The sequence below is a fragment of the Schistocerca serialis genome, chromosome 5 (genome assembly GCF_023864345.2).
Source record: "Schistocerca serialis cubense isolate TAMUIC-IGC-003099 chromosome 5, iqSchSeri2.2, whole genome shotgun sequence".
NCBI lineage: Eukaryota > Metazoa > Arthropoda > Insecta > Orthoptera > Acrididae > Schistocerca > Schistocerca serialis.
In genome coordinates, this window is record NC_064642.1 from 15,593,576 (window position 1) to 15,614,193 (window position 20,618).

Sequence of the window (20,618 nt, forward strand, 5' to 3'; positions counted from 1 at the left end):
CGCAAACTGAGCTAGGACGGCCTGGGGCAGGATGGGTAAGTTTGGGGATATCAGGGAGCCCTGTGGGAGACCTTCCTGTAGGCGTCTGACGCTGGAGCGTTGCCCATCGATGTGAACCATTGTCTGTCGGTGTTGGAGAAAACTGCCCATCGTATGGAGACAATAGGCAGGCAAGGTTTGCAGTTTCATCGAGAGCTTGTCAGTCCAAACAAGGACGTCAGCTTTTTCTATGTCTAAAAATATGGCCGCTGTAGAATTAGAAACGTTCATATTACACGCGATGTACTCTGTCAGTGGCAGTAGCTGGAGTTTACCCGAAAGCGTAGGCTGGAACGCAGGCTGACCTGGCCTAATAATGTCCCGACCGTGGATAAATGGTCTCATGCTGCGCAAAATGAGGTTCAAAAATGTTCAAATGTGTGTGTAATCTTATGGGACTTAAGTGCTAAGGTCATCAGTCCCTAAGCTTACACACTGCTTAACCTAAATTATCCTAAGGACAAACACACACACCCATGCCCGAGGGAGGACTCGAACCGTCGCCGGGACCAGCCGCACAGCCGCGACTGGAGCCCCTTAGACCGCTCGGCTAACCCCGCGCGGCCAAAGTGAGGAGCTACAGCAAGTAGTCTGACAGGGCGGTAGTTAGCAGGTGGACTACTGTCAGGTTTCGGGATAGAGGTGATTCGCGCGACCTTCCATGCACACAGTAAGTGGCCCTCTACCTCGTGTGGTAGTAGAACGCCTGTACGTGGGCACTGGGAGCCGAGCTCCCCCCTGCGCTGCCACGCCGCACTGCCTCCTGCAAGGCGCCGGCCCGTGTGTCTGCAGAGGGCGACTCCTGCCGGGACGGCTCGTCGGCGGGCAGGTGCCTGCGCGTGCGCCGCTGCGGGCCGGCGCTGCAGGCCATCCGGCGGGGGCGGCCGCCGCCCCCGCGCTGCGGCTTTGCCGGCCTCGAGGAGGTCGTCTGCTGCGCCGACGTCGCAGGCCGCGAGGGCGACGCCGCCGACCTCGCCGACGACGGCGGCCGCCGCGACGCCGACGCCGACGCCGGCGCCAGCAACGACATCGCGGCGGACGACGGCGCCGGCGCGGCCGCCACCGACCGGCCCAGCACAGCAGGTAAACCCCTCCCTACCCCTCTGTCTTCTAGCCAACGGGTACACAGTATGTCACCACTTCCTTTCTATGACAGCAAACATTCCATTCACTGCTGTTTGGGTGCGTAGACTGGAAACTGCTTCCGTAGCGATAGGTCATTACTATTTCTTTTTCAACTTATAACACTTACTAGCTAAGTAACCAGTGTTTCCCGGTACGTATTTATTCCAATCTCCTCTACGTGCATCTCCCCCTTCCAACTTACTTTGTCCGTCTTCTCCCGCCTCCTGTTAATCCATCTCCTGCCTCCTCTCTCAGTTCATCTGCTCCTGCCCCCTCTGACCACCTCTTCCTTCTTCTCTGTTCGCCACCTCCTCCTGTTCCCTGTAACTCAATTTCCCTCTCCCCCTTCCATTCCCTCCTCACCCCTCCAGCTGATCCAACCTCTCTTTCTCCATCTCCACCTGCCCCCTCTCTTTCCCCATCTCCTCCTCTCCCTCTCTCAGTCCATCTCCTCCTCCATAGTTCTCTGTCCGTCTGCTCCTCTTTCCTTTCTATGTAAGTCTCCTTTCCTCCCCTGTCTCTATCCATCTCCTCCTCTTTCCCTTCTCTGCACATCTCCTTCTTCGCTCCCCCCCCCCCACACTCTGTCCACCTCTTCCTCCTTCCTCTCTCTCTCCATCTTCTCGTCTTTCCCTTTTCGTCCATCTCCTTCACTCCTCTTTCTCAGTCAGTCTCCTCCTCTTCCCTTGCTATCTATTTCCCCTACAGCCGCCTCTGTCTACCTCCTCCTCTCCCATATCTGTGTCCAACTATTACTACCGCTTCTCCCTCCGTATTATTACCATGACTCCAACAAGAAGTTTCTGCTTGCGGGCTTTCAAAAATAAAAATGGTATGATGTGGTGGGGCCCTAAGACTCAGAATTAAAATACTAAAAGTTTTGGCAGGTTTTGTTGTCTAGGGGCTGGGATACGTAGTTGCCGCATTACAAGCCAAATACTGCTGAGTCTACAGTATACAATATGAATATAAACATGAACAGAATGGTCAAAGTTTCCTATCAGTCGGCATTTGCGAATTTTGAACGTAATATAGACACTTCTAAACGAAAGATTGCAATTAAATAAATTCTGTATGAACTATTTTAATGACTTTAAATGATGAGTACGATAGCAGAAGTACCTTTAAGAATGCCCTTCGTTACTGTAAAACTCTTATTGGTGTCGATGGTCCAGCAATTAAATAAAATACAAGTTCAATAACAGGGAAACAATAGAATCCTACTTGACGTAAATAGTTATGAGCAACAACATAGTTCGCAAGATATTCACTTCTAAACGCGTACTACGCCTTCACTGCAGACGCCACATAAATCTCACAAGTCAGCACTACGAAATATTTCTATCTCCCGTGACCACATGCAGACTGCTCCACTCTCCAAGTCTTTCCCACGACTCTGCCTCCGTCGCGCCGTACTGTCCAGGACTCTCTCCCGTCCTCTCCAGTACTGCCCAGCACTCTTCCACTTCCGTACAGTCTCTCCATGTGTCCTTTCTGAAACTATCACTGTGATTGGCTACAGTGCTCCCGCTCTGTCTCCAAGCCAACGCACACTCACAAACATAATGAAACACATTCGAGATACTGGATTTACATTTAAATAACTTGAAATTAAACAAATATGGCTACGGCTTGGCCATAAACACGCTGTAACACACATTATTAAATACATAAACAAATCAAATAAACATATATCAAAGGAATAGGAACAAAAGGTAGGCCAGTAGCTAATGTCTCTGTGCTTTCTAAAACACAGTAAATACTTAACCAATTTCTTCATGAATAGGATATATCGGATATAAACAAAGACACAGACGAATAAATATATTTATAAGCATGCTGCACCCGCTTTTTCGTGTCACTATGGAGTACCTATCGCCTGACGCGATTAATAGTAATGGTCACTTTGACCTCCAATAACTCATGTACTATTCAATTTACATGCCTGTAATTCATATCAATTGAGGTTTACACTAATAGGTTTCTAAAAACACGTAGATCGACAAAATGGGATGAAGTGTTTAGATTTTGGAAATTCTTTGCTGGGTGTTACTTCAATAATTTATCGTCAGATACTAAACTTTAAACGAATATTGAAAATCTGATTACACCATCAGAATCTTCGTGCAAATAATGGTAATGTACATGTTTCTTTTTGGGGTATCATGGTTCATATGGCTACTATTAATTTCTATACGAACTGTGAAACGTTTGCCATTAAGGCTTCACAAAGTCTGCCACTTTTGGCACTCCCAGCATACATATCTCCTTCATCGACACAGCGTCACCACGGAATTGCCAGCCACGTGGTCCGGCCATTGTGTGGCAGCACGCGGTTGCTAACGAACGGCAGATTGCCGAGTGGCCGAGCGGTGGCCGCCAACTCTGAACTTAGAATACTTTCAGGGTGCCACATACTTCTTATACCAATGTATTTCATTCCAGTTAGTACGTAATATGTGTGCCAAATTGTTCTGAAAACGATGCAGGAATTTATAAAGAGCTTCTTACCTGTAGCATTCCCCCCGAATGTACATGTCACAAATATTTGACGCACATTTAACACATATTTGTACAATAGTTCACATGTATCATTAGCGAATTTCGCCCTACAGTTTCGTTCTCACGCTGCCCAGTTCTGATAACTATGTCTCGCACAATGGTGTACAGTAATTTTGCCTTTGTGTGTTCATACTCTTTGCGAAATAAGTCGGGAATAGAGTTAGTTGCAAAGACGTATTATTTTAATAGTCATGCATGATGCGGAACTTTTCCACTCATCTGAGTGTGAGTGACCTTATACTGCCTCAACAATGTGTCATAGATTGATGTAATTTTTTTATGTACATTGAGCGGCGTACGCAGATACTGTCTGCGAAATTTGTTACTAATGAAGGTGGTAGCAAATCCATGTAGTCTTCCGTGATGCGGTAGCTTTTCACGGGTCTCACTGTTTATGAGGTCTTATCTCCTGAAAAATGTGTCGCATCACTAAATGAATTTGGACGTATGTTCAGTGTTATGTGTCAAATTCTCTGTAAAATATGTCGGACATATATAGTTAGTAGTAAGGAAGCAAGAAATTGAAACGTCATGTCTAATGCGACAGTTCTGCTTCATGAACAGCAAAAATGTAGTTCCCGATTAACTGTCTTCCTGTCATTATATTGTGAGGGTTGTCAGCGAGAAAAAGTTTCGCAAAGGTTTGGAGTTATACGTAAAGCTTTCTGCAAGACACAAAGTCCTCTCAGTCTCAACTACTGGATGAATAAATTCTCGACATTTGCGAGTCGTTGTCTACACTTTTCTCACCCCCAGCCCCTCACCATTGATAGGTGATTCTTACACCACAGAAATTTATCTCAAGCACTAAGTGATAAGTGCACCAAGTCTGATTGAAATTGGTCCAGGAGATGGGGAACGCACGTGAATGTACAAATCAGAATCATCTACCACAAGATCATTATAATATAATCGATCACTAGTATTAAAAGAAAGATTAAAAAAGGGACGAGTATCTTTCTAGCTGACAAAGGCAACAAAGAAATGATCAAACCTTCATGACCATCCAACACGAAACATTCAGAAGTAGATACAAAAGCTTACGTAGATACAAACAGTGGTATAGTTGTGACCAGATGATTTTCTGCCACGGTTATCCCGAGAGGGATGATGGGATGTTAACTGAATGCCACTGCCGTAAATTGTCATCACTTTACTTCCGCTCCGTGGCAAAACGAGAAAAAAACTCCAAATGAATTAGTGGGCAAAACTGAAGGATGAAAATAACTTCCACGTAATGTGTCATTGACAAGTAAGATAGCTCGATGGCTCTTGGACAGTACATAGAAGCAACTGCCATGGTATATATCAGACGCTAACTGAAAGGAAGGCCCAATGGGACGAATAGAAATCACACTTTTTTTCAAAGACAATAATTAACTTGACTTCGTGAGATTTATGAAGGTCCCCTGGACATTACGAAAGGGAGAAGATGGTCCTTGGTGCAGTGTGTGATCACCACGGGCGGCAGTGCGTGCCCCCATGCTGGGCACAGCGATGACAAGGAGGTCAAAAATGTCTGTCTGGTCGCTGGTGCACGTGGCCGCGCTGCGACTCCTCCCCCCAGCGCATCTCATCTCACACGTGGTCGCTGGGTCTTAAGTCGGCGGGAACGGGCAGGTGAGTCCATTCGCCAAACAGCCTCTCGTTCCAAGAGCCAATTCATCTGCACTGTCCTATGCGGTCCTGCATTGTCATAGAAATGAAGACAGGGCCGAATGCAACCCCTGGAAAGCCGCACCTCGAGAACGAGTACAGTGTTACAACAACGTTGACCGGTTAGCGTGTCGTCTTCTAAGACTGATAGCAGTACGCCAATGCAGCATTATGCTTCCCCACTCCGTAACACCTGTGCCACCAAAATGATAATCTTCGACAATATTGCTGGCTGCATTACGTGTTCCGATCTCTCGCCATACGAGGGTAAGCAGCAGTACATTGACGAATACGATCGTTTTGACAGTCAGAGTGGTATGGAGCCATAATCCTGTATGGGCGTACCGACACGCAGACCTTTGAACACGGTAACAAGGTTATTGTGCCACTGTACTGTTCAGCCCTGTCTTTATTTTAATCGATGGAAATGCGCGAAGTGTATGTTATCCCACGATGAGTTTATCCTTGGTGGTGCACTCCTTCATAACGAACAGACGAAAAAGAAAAAAAGAGAAACGGGAATAGTATTATGCTTCATGAGGTGTTAGTTTTCCGTTAGGACAAGCCCCATTCTCTAAAACTGGCCATCTGGCCATTTCGAACTTGGCGAGAGCGGTAGTTATCTCTGGTGTCCATTTGGTGTCGAGGAGCAACGACTATTAGTGTCTGCAGTGGGCCACTGGCAAACATCGGTTTACGACATTCAGCACCCGCCAACTGCCTTATACACTTAATCTGAAGTATTGAACTGTGATTCATTAGAGATACACAGAACGTAAATTATTTACAAATATATCGAACCAGTATGGACTCAGATGCCTATCATCAGCGACCGTTCTTAAATTCGATGTTAATGCAATGGATTATATAACATACATGCGCAAGGTCAAACCAAATTGTGTTAGCGTGAACATGCCATAGATATATCGAAACCGCAGATATATATCCAATGATAGAGAATATACAATTCAACTACATGTTCTCACAATAGTTATATGTAAGATATGTAATACATGAATTAACTGCTGAAAACTTGTTGAACCTCAATGCACAAGTAGTAGAATGTGACAACATCTACCTAAGGCTGTACGTTCTCCGCATATACATATTAAGGCTGGTATTATTTGTTCTTATTGCGTACAGCCAAATGAACGAACACAATGTTCATACCATAAAAAATAAAAATTGTTAAAAATATTGCTCTTTGTTCTCAATGAGGGGCAGTGGTCTGGATTACTCGCGAACAAATAAGTTTTTCGCAACTTTCGTCGACTTCTGAATAGCAGTGACGCTCTTCAAACTTATACTAACTGCACAGCGTCAGATGCACAAAACATTTAACATTAAATCCTGTCATTGAGAGAACGGTCCTCTATACACTACGCGCAGCCACACAAAACTATACCAGTAAGAATAACAATTATCACAAACGTATGTTTTACTTCATGTATGTGAACTGAATAAATACACAAGGTGATGAAGCACTTTATATTCGATTTAAATGGACACCGGGTACTTACTCAATAAAATTTGAAACTGAATTAAATAAATTTTTCCCAAGACTCGATGCTGTTTTCGATATTCTTTCCCTTCAGGTTCATATTTTTATTATTATATTCGTGAAACTTGCTGAAGGATATGACGTTTCGTGCAAAGGTATCCTCCATAGCATGTCGTTTTGAAACTCTGAAATCTGTTATGTAGCCCACTGAATGTCAACTGACACGAATATGAATGCTATGGATGTGGATTAACGATATAACCCCTACCTGCTGTGACTGCACGAGCCAAACGTAATGTGAGGAACATTACAAGCGACACCTGTATGTCACATACACATAACATACCCTACATTAGCCATCACTATATCAAGATCAGCACAGGACAGTCCTACAAAATGTAAGTGCGCGCTACGTAAAATACTACTGTCTTGTTCCAGTAAGTGTTCACTAAGGTTTTCTCTCCCTCGTTTACAGCCTGTGGTATCTACAAAAACCAGCGGAGCGGCCCAGACGACTACATCTTGGGCGGAAAAATGGCCGGTGTTGGAGAGTTTCCACACATGGTAAGTCTTCTAGGAGTAGAGATGCAAATTAGTGGTTCTGAAATATAGTCTGAGAGGGGAAAAGAGTTTAGATCTTCCACCACGATCATATTATGAACCTGCATGGTGTATTAGGTTTTAGTGGATATTCGTAGCTCGCAATGAGACAGCAAGCGTACACTGTCATTTATCTTCCAGCATCGTGTAGATGACTGTGACAAGCGCTTATTGGTTGTAGTGTTGTTACACACGATTGAAACGCCCGCTAAACCCGCTGGGCAGAACAGGTAATAGGATTGTGGAAAGGGCCAACGGTTGAGGTCAGTTTCTGCTTCTAATTGTCATTTATTGTAATTTAATAACCTTTGCAACCAAAGCGGCACATAGGCGAATCCTAACCGAATGCAACTCTTTCACGGCGAAAGGCCTCCAACAAGAAATATTAACAAGATAAAAATCCAGTTGAGATAGCAATAAAATAATTTAAAGAAGAGACATATGCAAGATGCAATACCAATGGCTGAAGGCCATAATTAAACTTCAAAATTTTAAAATATGTTACCATAATCTTTAAAGGCAAAAGGCCGCCGAATTTAAGCTTGAAAGATAATTTTAAATATTAATTTTGCAAAATTTTAAGAAAACAAACAAATCACCATAAGCCTAAAATTTAAAATAGCTGACAACAGATAATTAAACACCTGTGGCGCTCAGAAAGCCTCCAGGGAGGTCGGTCTGCCCTCGTTCACTTAGGTGAGACAGGTGGTGAGCCCAACTAACACTTGATCCGTTGGAACCCAACCAGGGGACAGCCACGGACCAACTGACACAACGACTTGCTTCTGGTCAATCACTATATGAGAACTCAAACCGGCTATGTTACAGACCTGATAATCCACAATGGAGTATGTATTAGCTGTCAAAATTACACAGCATGTTGCACAGCACAACAGGTGAGAAAAGGACGCTGCCTGAAATTACGTTAGTGGCCAGGGCAGGTAACCGGAACACTAACGGCCACAAGACAGAAAATTCCACTGGTGCGCTCAAATCGTAATCGACCAAAATAGTTAATTGCACCGCATGGCGGCTAAATCTCAGCAGTAGAACTGCTCGGTGTTGCTCACCGGTAAACCTCCCCAACAGCAAACCACCGAAGCGAACCACTACAACATGAATAGACGTGGCTTGGGTAGTTGAAACTACTACTCAACTTTGACGTCCTGGGTCGGTGAACCACGAAGCTCGTAGCGATCGGACAGCTCCACACACGCTCCGATACTACGCGTGGGCTGTCAGCAGCCCAAACCGCCTGCACCGGGCGGAGATAACTTCCCTCGTCCGCAACAACCGACCGACTCCCTCCAGACCCCCTTGCCGGAAACTACACGCACCAAACCAAAGATGGTACGTGGCGCAAATATTGATACACATCACTGCTGCCACACGTAGAAGGAAGAAGAACCACAACGTAACCGCGACAAGGGCGGGAAACCAAACACAGATAGACAGTGAAGTTCACGAAAACGAATAGTTGGCTCAACCATCACCGAAATTACACGAGGCCTGCAGAAACAAGTGAAAACCAGGAGGCCGCCGATCCAACGTCCTTATCCGATGGACACATCAGCATCAAGTCATCCGCCCTAGCTGTAAGGGATGCCGCAAGGAAGTTTGGGGTCTTACTCAGGATGTTGATGCATGGTGTGGTGATAAGGAATAGAATGCCACCACTTGCCGTCCACTAAAAATGTGGACGAAAATGTACACCAGCAGGCTCGAGCGAGCTGCCTGAGAACCGGCCGCGACAGAGCCAGTGCACGGGGCCGAACGAGGTGGTTCAGAGGTTTCAACACTGGACGAAAAGATTAAGTTTCAACTGTCGGCGAGGCTACCAGGTTCTCCGCACAGCTGGATGATTGCTTCAGCAACAGCACGGAAGGTTCCCTTCTCCCATTTTGTCCGTTCCCAGCTAGTGCTGTTTCAAGTTTCCTCGATGATGGAACGTTACACTCTAACCTTCCTACATGCTTTTCGCTATTTATTGGCATTTTGACTCCTGTTGTGAAGCCGCGCGTTGTAGCCGCTCGGTCTGCAGCGACCAGCCACGCGGTTCGCGCGGCTGCCCCCGTCGGAGGTTCGAGTGCTCCCTCGGGCATGGATGTGTGTGTCTTGTCCTTAGCGTTAGGTAGTTTAAGTTAGATTAAGTAGAGTGTAAGCCTAGGGACTGATGACCTCAGCAGTTTGGTCCCATAGGAACTTACCACACCCCGGCGGAGGTTCGAGTCCGCTCTCGAGCGTGGGTGTGTGTGTTTGTCCTTAGGATAATTTAGGTTAAGTAGCGTGTAAGCTTAGGGACTGATGACCTTAGTAGTTAAGTCCCATAGGATTTCACACACATTTGAACTTTTTTTTAACTTACCACAAATTTCCTAATGTTTACCTCTTCTGAGAGAGAAACTTGTATTCCTATAGGCCAGTCACGAATAGGAAAAGCTGGCCGACGAAGATAATGACTGGAAGAGAACTGTGCAGTTGTACCTACCATTTTGCAGGCATTTTGCTTCAGCTATAGATGTGTGTAGTGTGGTAACTGACACGAGGTCATTTCGTCCACGCGTCTTGTGTAGCTGGTGGATCAGACTCTTTGACGGCTGCGTCGTGTTGCAGGCGGCGCTGGGCTACAACCTACCGGACACGGAGGGCCTCAGCTGGCTGTGCGGAGGGTCCCTCATCAGCGACCAGTTCGTCCTCACCGCGGCCCACTGCTGCGCCAACAGGATCACGTGAGTAGCCTTCTCCGTACATCTATCAAAAAATGTAGAAGACTGAACTGCACATGGGTTCAAATCTCGACTCTTAAAAATTTTCGCTTACAAGTGCAGCACAAACCGTTTTCTCCGTGAATATTGTTCCTCTGATATATATCCGATTTTCTAAAAAAAATTTCACATAACTATACCACTTATATTATTTATACCGTCTCTAAATAAGTTGTCCACTGAAAGTACTTTTCAGGTGCTGCTTAGAATTTTGAACTTTAGTAATGAATCAAACAGAGGCATTTCCAAATCGCACTTCATTTCCTGGAGCAAAGCAAGTATAAGAAACTGCTTACGCAAATGAATTTGATTGAACTTAACATATTCTCACTGAAACTGCAAGGTCGTCCATGAATATGTGCATATTATATGATTATACAATTACTGCTTCTCTGTCGTAGCAAATATTCTTCGAATTACATTGCGCACGGAGCTATTGAAATATATCTGTGGATAACCAAATACGATTTTCAAGAAGAAACCACGATGGTTGTGTGCCACAGCAAAGAAGCGTCCGCCGTTGCGTGTATATTAAACAGAAAACGGATGCAAAACTTTTGTAGAAGAGTACAGAAACTACACGTTGGTTTGTAAGCAACTACAAGATATGTGTGGTGAAGGACAAATGTGTACCTGCGTTCAATCGAGACACCAGCCTCAAAATAGCCGAGGCACGGTTTAGGAGCGCATTGGCACCTATCGTTGAAGACATCTGCAGTAGTACATCTCAGTTCACAGGCGCGTAACAGAGCGTTCCTTCAGCGTCGCCCTGTAACAAGAACCAGGCGAATAATTCCGAATCCATCCGCAAATTCTCACTCTGGTAGACACTCTCTCCGTTAAATTACTCCAGAATTATACACAAATTTCCTCACGAACGATACTGTCTCCAGCTACTCTTCTACCTGTAACAGCATCAAAAAATTTTCTAATCAGTACTGTAAATCTCTCTTAGATATGCACTATGTGCTGCATATGTATATCAATCGAGAATGAACGTATCCATTCACAAATCTACTGTGGAAATTACTGTAAATGGCATGGGAGATCGTATTTCTTTTTCTATTGTCCTCAGATACAGCGTGCCAAAATTGAAAGTTTCTGTCTCCATGTGAGGTTTTAATTTTTCGTCACGTTTCGATGTGAGCAATTCGTGAGACATCGAAGATCGTGCGTAGATCCCGCCTAGGAAACCAGTTTCTAATTTTCTAAATGCTAGATTTCCGCGTAACACTTGGCATCCTTCTTCTTTGAACAGGTGAGATATTTCAGAATTCCGCGTCACTCTCCTGTGTAGCTTTCTTTCTATGTGTCTTCTCTGTAGGTAAGATGGTACAACACTTGTGACCACTTAATTGAGCATTGACCGTTCGCTTATTTCGCAAGCGATCATCTTATACGTACTGTTGTTCCCGGTATAGTAGCCTATCAACAATCTCATCTACAACAGAGCCTGTTCGATCGCTCCACTTCATACCCATGTTTATTGTAAAAGACAGGTGTTTTCAGGCCATGACTATTTTCAACCGGGACTCGTTTACCTATCGCCAAAACCAACATTTCATCAAACGAACAACTTTACATTTGACTGAAATAAGAGTTACCTGTATTGCCTTGGGATGATACATTGCTATTATCTTATCGGATATTACATGTTATATATTCGCGAGAAGTCTGAGACTTTAGCTAACCGGATTCGATTTCTGTGAATAAGTAACATGGACAGTACTGGAAGCAATACACTTCCTTAGCATAGAAGAAATTATTTCATGGTCTGTCGATGTCTCTCCATCCGGGTCCGCAGCTCGTGGTCTTGCGGTAGCGTTCTCGCTTCCCACGCCCGGGTTCCCGGGTTCGATTCCCGGCGGGGTCAGGGATTTTCTCTGCCTCGTGATGACTGGGTGTTGTGTGATGTCATTAGGTTAGCTAGGTTCAAGTGGTTCTATGTTCTAGGGGACTGATGACCATAGATGTTAAGTCCCATAGTGCTCAGAGGCATTTGAACCATTTTTTTCTCTGCATCCGGCTTTCTGTCTGTAATTTCTCAATCCAAACCTGGCTACACATCACGCATTGTGTAACTTGCTCGAGAACTTTTCTGGACCCTACGTAACTACATCACGATTCTCCGAAAGTCATGGGTGAAGGACACGTTTTTGTTTTTATATCATCCGGAAACTTGATATTGTTGCCACTGGATAACTATATAGGGAAGAATTTTCGAATAGGTCAAAGAAAACTGGTCATATATACTTCAAAACTTGACAGTAGCACTTTGAGTGTATGATTCTCCTTCTTGGTAGAAAAATATAATTATAAATGAAAAACACTATACCTACTGCGTGTGTTCTACAGGATTAAGTTATTCAGGTTAACCGGTTTTCGGCTTGCAAGGTCATCATCGTCGAAGAACTTACACTGTATGTAAATAACGCTGGAAGAGATGTTACACATCTAGACTGAGGCACGAACACAAAGTAATGTTGTCTTTGACATGCACTGGTAATGCAATTAAAAACGTAAAAAGGTGAACGGTAAATAAATTTAAAGGGAGCAAACCAGGAGAAACACTATCACTATATTCGATAAACAGTGCCTTTATAATAATTTCAATTAAATTAACAATTCCAATAAAATAAAATTAGTACTCGACAAGAGTACCTGTCAAGAGTAGAAGTCAGTAATGATAATGAACTGAGGCTGGTGGACTTGGCTTGTGGAAAGGAGATGATGAAAAAGGGTCCATAGAATGACAGGAAAGACATTAAGAAGTGCAATTCGGGCTCGCAGATGGAGTTTCAAGAAACCAGATAGACCCTGTAACTGTATATAAACGGCACACGTCAGACAATATGGAAGTTAGCAGCGGTAGATGAGCAGACGAAGACACCAATTATTACTTAACGCGCATCAGATGTAGGCAAAAGATAGATCTGTCAAGAAACGAAAAAGAGTAGGGGAAAAGCGAAACAATGTAGAAAGTCTACGACTTGAAGAAAAGTGGGAAGAAAAGAGGAAGGAATTAGCAGAGAGTTTGGACGCAAGAAAGGACATAGGGGAGGAGAGGTATGTGAAAAGTAAGTGGGAGATACTGAGAACAGTTAGCAATGAGAGGTATTATAGCCTATATGAAAAGCACAAAGAAAAACTGTGAAAGATAGAACTGACAGTTGTAAGAACAAAATAAATGGAGTAAATAGGCAATCACAATTAAGTAATTAAATGAAATAAATTAAAGAACATAGAGAGGAACAGTCAGTGTGCAAAGCGCTGGAAAAAGGATGGGAATTAAGTGGAGGTTATAAAAGAAGAACTACTGAGCTGTGTTTGGTCATCAGGACTGTGGGCCAGATGTTTATTGATGTCCAGAACTTCCAACAGGCAAAGTCTTTTGCCTTTGTTTGCCAAGTGGGGAACATGGGACTGTGTCTGGTAGCTGTGGTACTCACTCAGTACGTGCTCAGAAAATGTGGAATCAGAATTTGTAACCCCTAACTGCATTCGTGTTCAGCCAACCTAGTTGCCATATCTGTGCCTGATTGACCACCATAAAACTTATCACAGTCAGGGCAAGCAATACTGTATAACACATCACTGACTGTTAAATGGGTCATATCTTTGCTAGTGAAAGTACACTGGGGTGTGGTCCTCCTCACACAGTAGGAAATACTGTAATAGCAGAACTTCAGCGTTTTTGAGAGAGATATAATTTTCAGTTTCTGTTTACTATGTAAGATGTGGTCGATCTAGGCATGATTGTAGCCAGCGGTCGAGGAAATAATTTCTATTATGCTAATGATGGAAGCTGATGGAATGGATTAAAATTTGCGTCATGGCCAGGATTTGAATCCCAGTCTGCCCGCATCTCGTGGTCGTGCGGTAGCGTTCTCGCTTCCCACGCCCGGGTTCCCGGGTTCAATTCCCGGCGGGGTCGGGGATTTTCTCTGCCTCGTGATGGCTGGGTGTTGTGTGCTGTCCTTAGGTTAGTTAGGTTTAAGTAGTTCTAAGTTCTAGGGGACTGATGACCATAGATGTTAAGTCCCATAGTGCTCAGAGCCATTTGAACCATTTTTTGAATCCCAGTCTACTGCTTACTTGGCAGGTATAATAGCCCTTACACCACCACACCTGCATGAACTAACCTTGTCCAACGCCATCCCTAACACAAACTTCAGTTCACATCTTCACCTTATTTTTTGCTGTTAGCTACAGTGCTGTGGTGGTGTAATGGCTGGCATACCTGCCTCATAAGCAAGAAGACCTGCATTCAAATTCCGGCCATGGCACAAATTTTAATTCAGTTCTTAAGCTTCCATTACTATAGTAGATAAAGATGAGGCTCAAATGTCTTGAGGAAAATTTAATTATATCAATTTTTAATACATCTAGCCCTGATTTGAAATCTTATTTGGACATGGGAATAGATATAAGATGGTGCACCGTTGAGTGGAACGCTGCGCGTTTGTGTGTTACTGGAGGTTGCCAGCAAGAAGGTACTCCGGTACTCGGAAGTGAAGCAACCGTTGCAGAGTTCGGCTGCGTGTTACAGGGGCAGACCGGTGAGCGTGCGGCTCGGGACGCTGAGTCCCAGCTCGGGGGCGGCCGGCGACTCCGACTACGGCGTCTCGCGGGTCATCCTGCACCCCGGCTACAGCAGGCGCCAGCGCTACCACGACATTGCGCTGCTGGAGCTGGACAGGAGGGTGGACCTGGGCGGCTCCGTCTTCCCCGCCTGCCTGGACACGAGCCCCGCAGATGGCGCCGACTTCCTCGCCACAGGCTGGGGGGCCACGAACGCTGCCGGTAGGGGCTCTGCTGCTGCTTGCCGTGCTGCGTCTGCTTCAGCCAGCTGTTCGTTGGCATAGTTAGCAATTTTCCCATCGATTTTCAAAGTCGCCTATCGTGTACCTCTAGTACGCTGAGGGAGACGTCCTAATAGCGTGTCGGACCTTCATTTCCTCGTATAGTTCAGTAGCTCCACGTGGCATGGACACAACAACCGTTGGAAGTCCCCTGCAGCAATATTGAACCATGCTGCCTTTATATACATCCATAATCTGCGAAGGTGTTTCCGTTATGGGATTTTATGCATGAACTGACCTGTTGATAGTGTCCCGAAAATGTTCGATGGGATTCATGTCAGGTAATCTGGATGGCCAAATTATTCGCGCAATCTGTCCAGAGTGTTCTTCAAACAAATCGCCAGCAATTCAGGCTCGGTGACAAGGCGTACTGTCGTCCATAAAAATTCCATGATTCTTTCGGAAGATGAAGTCGATGAATAACTGAGAATGGTCTCCAAGTAGGTGAATACAACCAGAAACCAGTGCACTCCACGTAAACACAGCCCACACCATTATGTAGCCACCATCCACTTGCACAGTGCCTGGTCGACAACTTGGTGACCACGTCGGGCCTGTGCCACACTCGAAGCCTACCATCAGTTCTTACCAACTGACATCGGGATTCATTTGACCAGGACACCGTTTGCCAGTCGTCTAGCGTCCAATCTACATGGTCACGAACCCGAGAGAAGTGCTGCAGGCGATGTTGTGCTGTTAGAAAATGCACTCGCATCGGTCGTCTGCTGCTATAACCCATTAATGTAAATATCGCTACATTGTCGTAATGGATATGTTCATGATATGACCCACATTAATTTCTCCGGTTACTTCATCAAGTGTTGCTTGTCTGTTGGCATCGACAACTCTACATAAACGCCGCTGCTCTCGATCGCTAAGTGAAGACCGTCGGCCGCTGCGTTAATATCGGGTAATCCCACATGTTTGGTGTTTTCGCCACACTCTTGATACCGTGGATCTCGAAATACTGAATTCCCTAACGATTTCAGAAATGGATATCCCATGAGTCTAGCTCCAACTATCACTCCGCGTTCAAAGTCTGGTAACTCTCGTCGTGGGGCCACAATCACGTCGAAAACCTTTCCACATGAACCACCTGAGCACAGCTGACAACTCCACCAGTCCACTGCCCTTTTATGGCTTGTGTTCGCCGCACTACCGCCATCTATATAATTATATGTGTATATCCCCATCCTACGACTTTTTTCACCTCTGTGTATCAACTTCAACCTGACGGTTACCATTTTTCTCATTTAACCCAATATTTTCAGATCTTGACTTGGTTTATTAAGTATACCCCACACGTAATGACCAAAATATTTGTCCTTGTGATCCCGTCGGTTCATAAATATCCTGTCGAAACCAGGTGTGATGACGTCAACAGTGACACAGTATCGTTTTACATGCAGACTGTCCTCATCGTTCTCGATTTGATTACAGACGAAGCACGGCTCGGACGTCCGCCCCGGTAGCTGAGTGGTCAGCGCGACAGACTGTCAATCCGAAGGGCCAGGGTTCGATTCCCGGCTGGGTCGGAGATTTTCTCCACTCAGGGACTGGGTGTTGTGTTGTCCTAATCATCATCATTTCATCCCCATCGACGCGCAGGTCGCCGAAGTGGCGTCAAATCGAAAGACTTGCACCAGGCGAACGGTCTACCCGACGGGAGGCCTTCGTCACACGACATTTCATTACAAGCTCGGACAAGGGAGGAACTGGGAAAGTAATTGGGACATGTCCTTTCCAGAAGATCGATTTCATCATTTGCGATTTAGGGAAACCGCGGAAAACAAATCTGTTTGGTCGTACAGAGATATCAAGCACAGTCCTCTCGAGAGCTCGTCCCAGACAGTAATTGAACCGCTGCGCTAAGCACTCATGGATGTGATTTATCCAGACTCTAAACGTCCTCAGCGAGTATTATCGCAGTGATTCGAAGAGTAAGATATTCCCACGCTATTTATTTGTCACCAATTCCTACGAATCTTGTAAGACAGGACCAAAGTCTTTGTTCTTAATTCTTACAACTGCAACGACTTCTTTGTCTCTTTTTGCCTAGAACGCCATTGCATTTCACCGTTGCATTACTCCAATTATGGAAACATATGAGTTACTGTTGCAACACCTCGGCGGCTATATATACACGGTAAACATATCTCTCGCGACAGTCTTCCTTGCCGTTGCTCTTGCGCAGCGTGACACAGTTTGTGTAACATCAGGTACCATAACTGATGACGTATCGTTCAAGCAAAAATTAGAATATAATGTGGTCCCAGGCTCTCTTAAAAGAAATTTGTTTGACGTGAATGTGTACTGAAGGTTTTATTTGCTGTAGAAAGTTATATAACCCACCACAATGTGAACAGGTTTGTGCCATTGTTCAACCACAGGAGGAAACTTGACATTGTTCACATTTCAAACGACAGGGCCATTTTAACTCTGTTTTGGAGCCCTACAACTGTACTGCTGCGGTCAAGTGAACTGTGTCACAACCTGTTCACAACGGAGAACACTGGAGTGCCATCAACTCTAAACAAATAGCTTTCATGAGCCTTGCTTTTCTTCTTTCACTCTGGCAAGTACTGCTCCAGCACTTCTGCAGATATTCGAGGATTTTTTGTTTTACATGCAGATACGCTCGTTTCCACGATCCTTCCTAAGCGAAACCACACTGACCAATGACGTCAAAAAAAAAATCACAACACCGGTAAGGAACATGCGAGTTAAACGACAGTTGGTAGACGTGTTTCTGCATCCGAGAGATGACCTCTAGTCGCATAAGAGTGGTACTAATAGTGCCAGTATTAGGATGCAAATCAGGTTTGGTTTAAATATACGTTGTAACGGTCTTGAGTGTGAGTTACCTGTGAAACTGGACGTGGTAAGCTGACGTTAGTCAAGAATGCCTTGAAGATGACAAAGACGCCTTTATCAGCACCTCGCTGAGTTTGAACGAGGTCGTGTAATGGGGATACTAGATGTTGGATCTTTCTTGTGCGATAACGTAGAAAGGCACTGTACATGGCTGGTGGCAGCGGTGGTCACGAGAATGTACAGTCCAAGAAGACTGGACTCCGGACGGCAATGTGGCACTGCCGAGAGGGAGTACGATCATGTTCAGCATATGGTTCTGGTGGATCGTACTGCACCTGTAGCAGTAATTTGAGCTGTAGTTGGCACCACAGTAACAGACTGAAGGAGTGTTGTGTTTCCTGATGAAAGCTGGTTCTGTCTTGGCGGCAGTGATGAGCGGGTGTTGGTTAGAAGAAGGTCGGTTGAGGATCTGGAACGAGACTGTCGCCTTGCTAGACACACTGATCACCGTAGAGACGAGTCTCGCGGATATCCGACCCAAACTTGTACGTGAGTCTGGCGATTCGACCTACCGTGCTGCCATTCATGAACAGTATTCCCAGGGGTGTTTTCCAACAGGATAACGCTCGCTTGCATACCACAGTTGCAAGCCTACATGATCTGCAGAATGTCCACATGTTGCCTTGGCCTGCTCGATCACAGGATTTGTCTCCAGTCGAGCACATGTGGGATATCATCAGACGACAACTGCACCATCATCTACAAAAAACATTAACCGTAACTGTACTGAGCGAATAAGTGCAACGAGCATCAAACTCCTTCCCACAAACTGACATCCGGCACCTGTAAAATGCAAAGCAAGCACGTTTGCATGCTTGGATTCAACAGTTTAGCGGTTACACCGGTTATTAATGTATCAGCATTTCACATTTGCAGTGGCTTATATAGCGCTTACATTAACCTGTGATCTTGCAAAGTTAATCACTTAAATATATTACCTAAACAAATTTATTCCAGAAATACCATTACTCTCCGTTACTTATTTTTCGATGTTGCGATTTTTTCTGTCACCGTATTATTAACGGCTGCTTTTCATCGATATTGAAATAGAGCAAATGTCAAAACTTCTGAAAAGCTGCTGTTGCCATATCTCATTATATATGTATAAAATTCAAGTTACAACTTCAGTTTTAGGAAAGTGAAGATTCGTGTGTCTGTATCTTGGCTCTCATTTTCAGGAACGCGAGCCAGCTCGGTGCTTATGAAGACTACAATATCTCCATTTCCATTATCAGACTGCCAAAACGCTTACAAGGATAGATTCCCAAGAGGACTGAATTCGTCGGTAATTTGTGCCGGAGATCCGCAAGGAAAAACGGATACCTGTGTTGTAAGTGTCAAAACTAGAATTTTCGCATCAAACATAATTATCTGCATTTGCTCAGTAGTTCTATTTATTTACAAATTTCAAAGAGATATCCAGTTACAGCTTATTGTCATAAAGTCAAAACACTGTAAAAATAAGGAGCTATTGCACCCCATTTGTTGGCAATAAAGTAATGTCTCTTCTTGTTTCAGGGCGACTCCGGCGGTCCTCTGGTGAGGGGAAACAAAGCGCCCTACGTTGTGGTCGGAATCACCAGCTTAGGGCCAAAGCCGTGTGGCGGCTTTGTGCCCAGTATCTACACGCGCGTCTCCACCTACGTGGGCTGGCTGGAAAAACTCGTCTGGCCCTAAAGGCGAACGGCTGACAGCACAGCTATCTCAGGGATACTCAAGAACTATCTTTATGGCAATTAGCACACAACTGTAACCAAAAACGTACTGTGATTAATGTGAGTCTCGTAGTGGACGCATCACTGATCAATGAACAGCATGCGACAAATGAAGTTCACACACTCATACGCGTACACACACACACACACACACACACACACACACACACACACACACACACACACACACACAAATACACATCCACACGCACACGTAAGCGCACTCATCCCCAACCATAAAATACATTAAAACTCAAGCAGCAATTATTATTGACGAAGTAGCTACGTAACATAGCTACATGGTTTTCGTGTAAACTGAAGCTAGTCATTTTTGTAAAAGGACTGTAATTTATTATCCAAGAGCTGTGATATATATTTATAAGTAATGTTACTCTCTGGAAACCAGTATAAAGGAAAGGAGAAAAATATTAATCTATTAGTTCTTTGTGTCATTAAAATCCCCCACGGTGACTGTGACCGCAAATTCACTCTCGGAGTAACTCTCAAGCAACACTGTATTTTATTTCCTGTCTCTGTGTACAATATTTATTTATTATAAATACTATAATAAAATATTTTATACAGTAAATGTGATTCTTTTTTATGATAACGTAGACCCGTGAGTGAGACGTCGGAGGAATACAAGTGGACGTCACACTAACTTTCCTGCATGTCAGTACCCTAAACTGTACAGCTGTTTGTCTATCTTAGTGTGGAATCTCCCGTCACACCTTTCCCACGAGTATGTGGTTCTACAAAGCAACTATGATTCATAGAGGACTGTGGAAAGTGTAGCCGTATCGTCCACTTACTTCTCTCTCGCCATGCTCAGCTACATAAATTACAACACGCTACACATACACTCATCTACACTAAAAAGCTTCACTTAATAGGCAGTATGCACATTCGGCTAAAACCT

General features: G+C 44.7%; 1 protein-coding gene across 1 annotated transcript; it reads left to right on the top strand.

Moving 5' to 3' along the window:
* The first annotated feature begins 1,042 nt into the window (after window positions 1–1,042).
* Window positions 1,043–20,228, top strand: LOC126481524 (serine protease persephone-like). The gene is made up of 6 exons (XM_050105330.1): window positions 1,043–1,122; window positions 7,359–7,447; window positions 10,097–10,212; window positions 14,798–15,051; window positions 19,163–19,314; window positions 19,503–20,228. Exons 2-6 carry the CDS (start codon window positions 7,418–7,420, stop codon window positions 19,659–19,661), a joined length of 711 nt encoding a protein of 236 aa, XP_049961287.1. The 5' UTR covers window positions 1,043–1,122; window positions 7,359–7,417; the 3' UTR covers window positions 19,662–20,228.
* The last annotated feature ends 390 nt before the right edge of the window (window positions 20,229–20,618 follow it).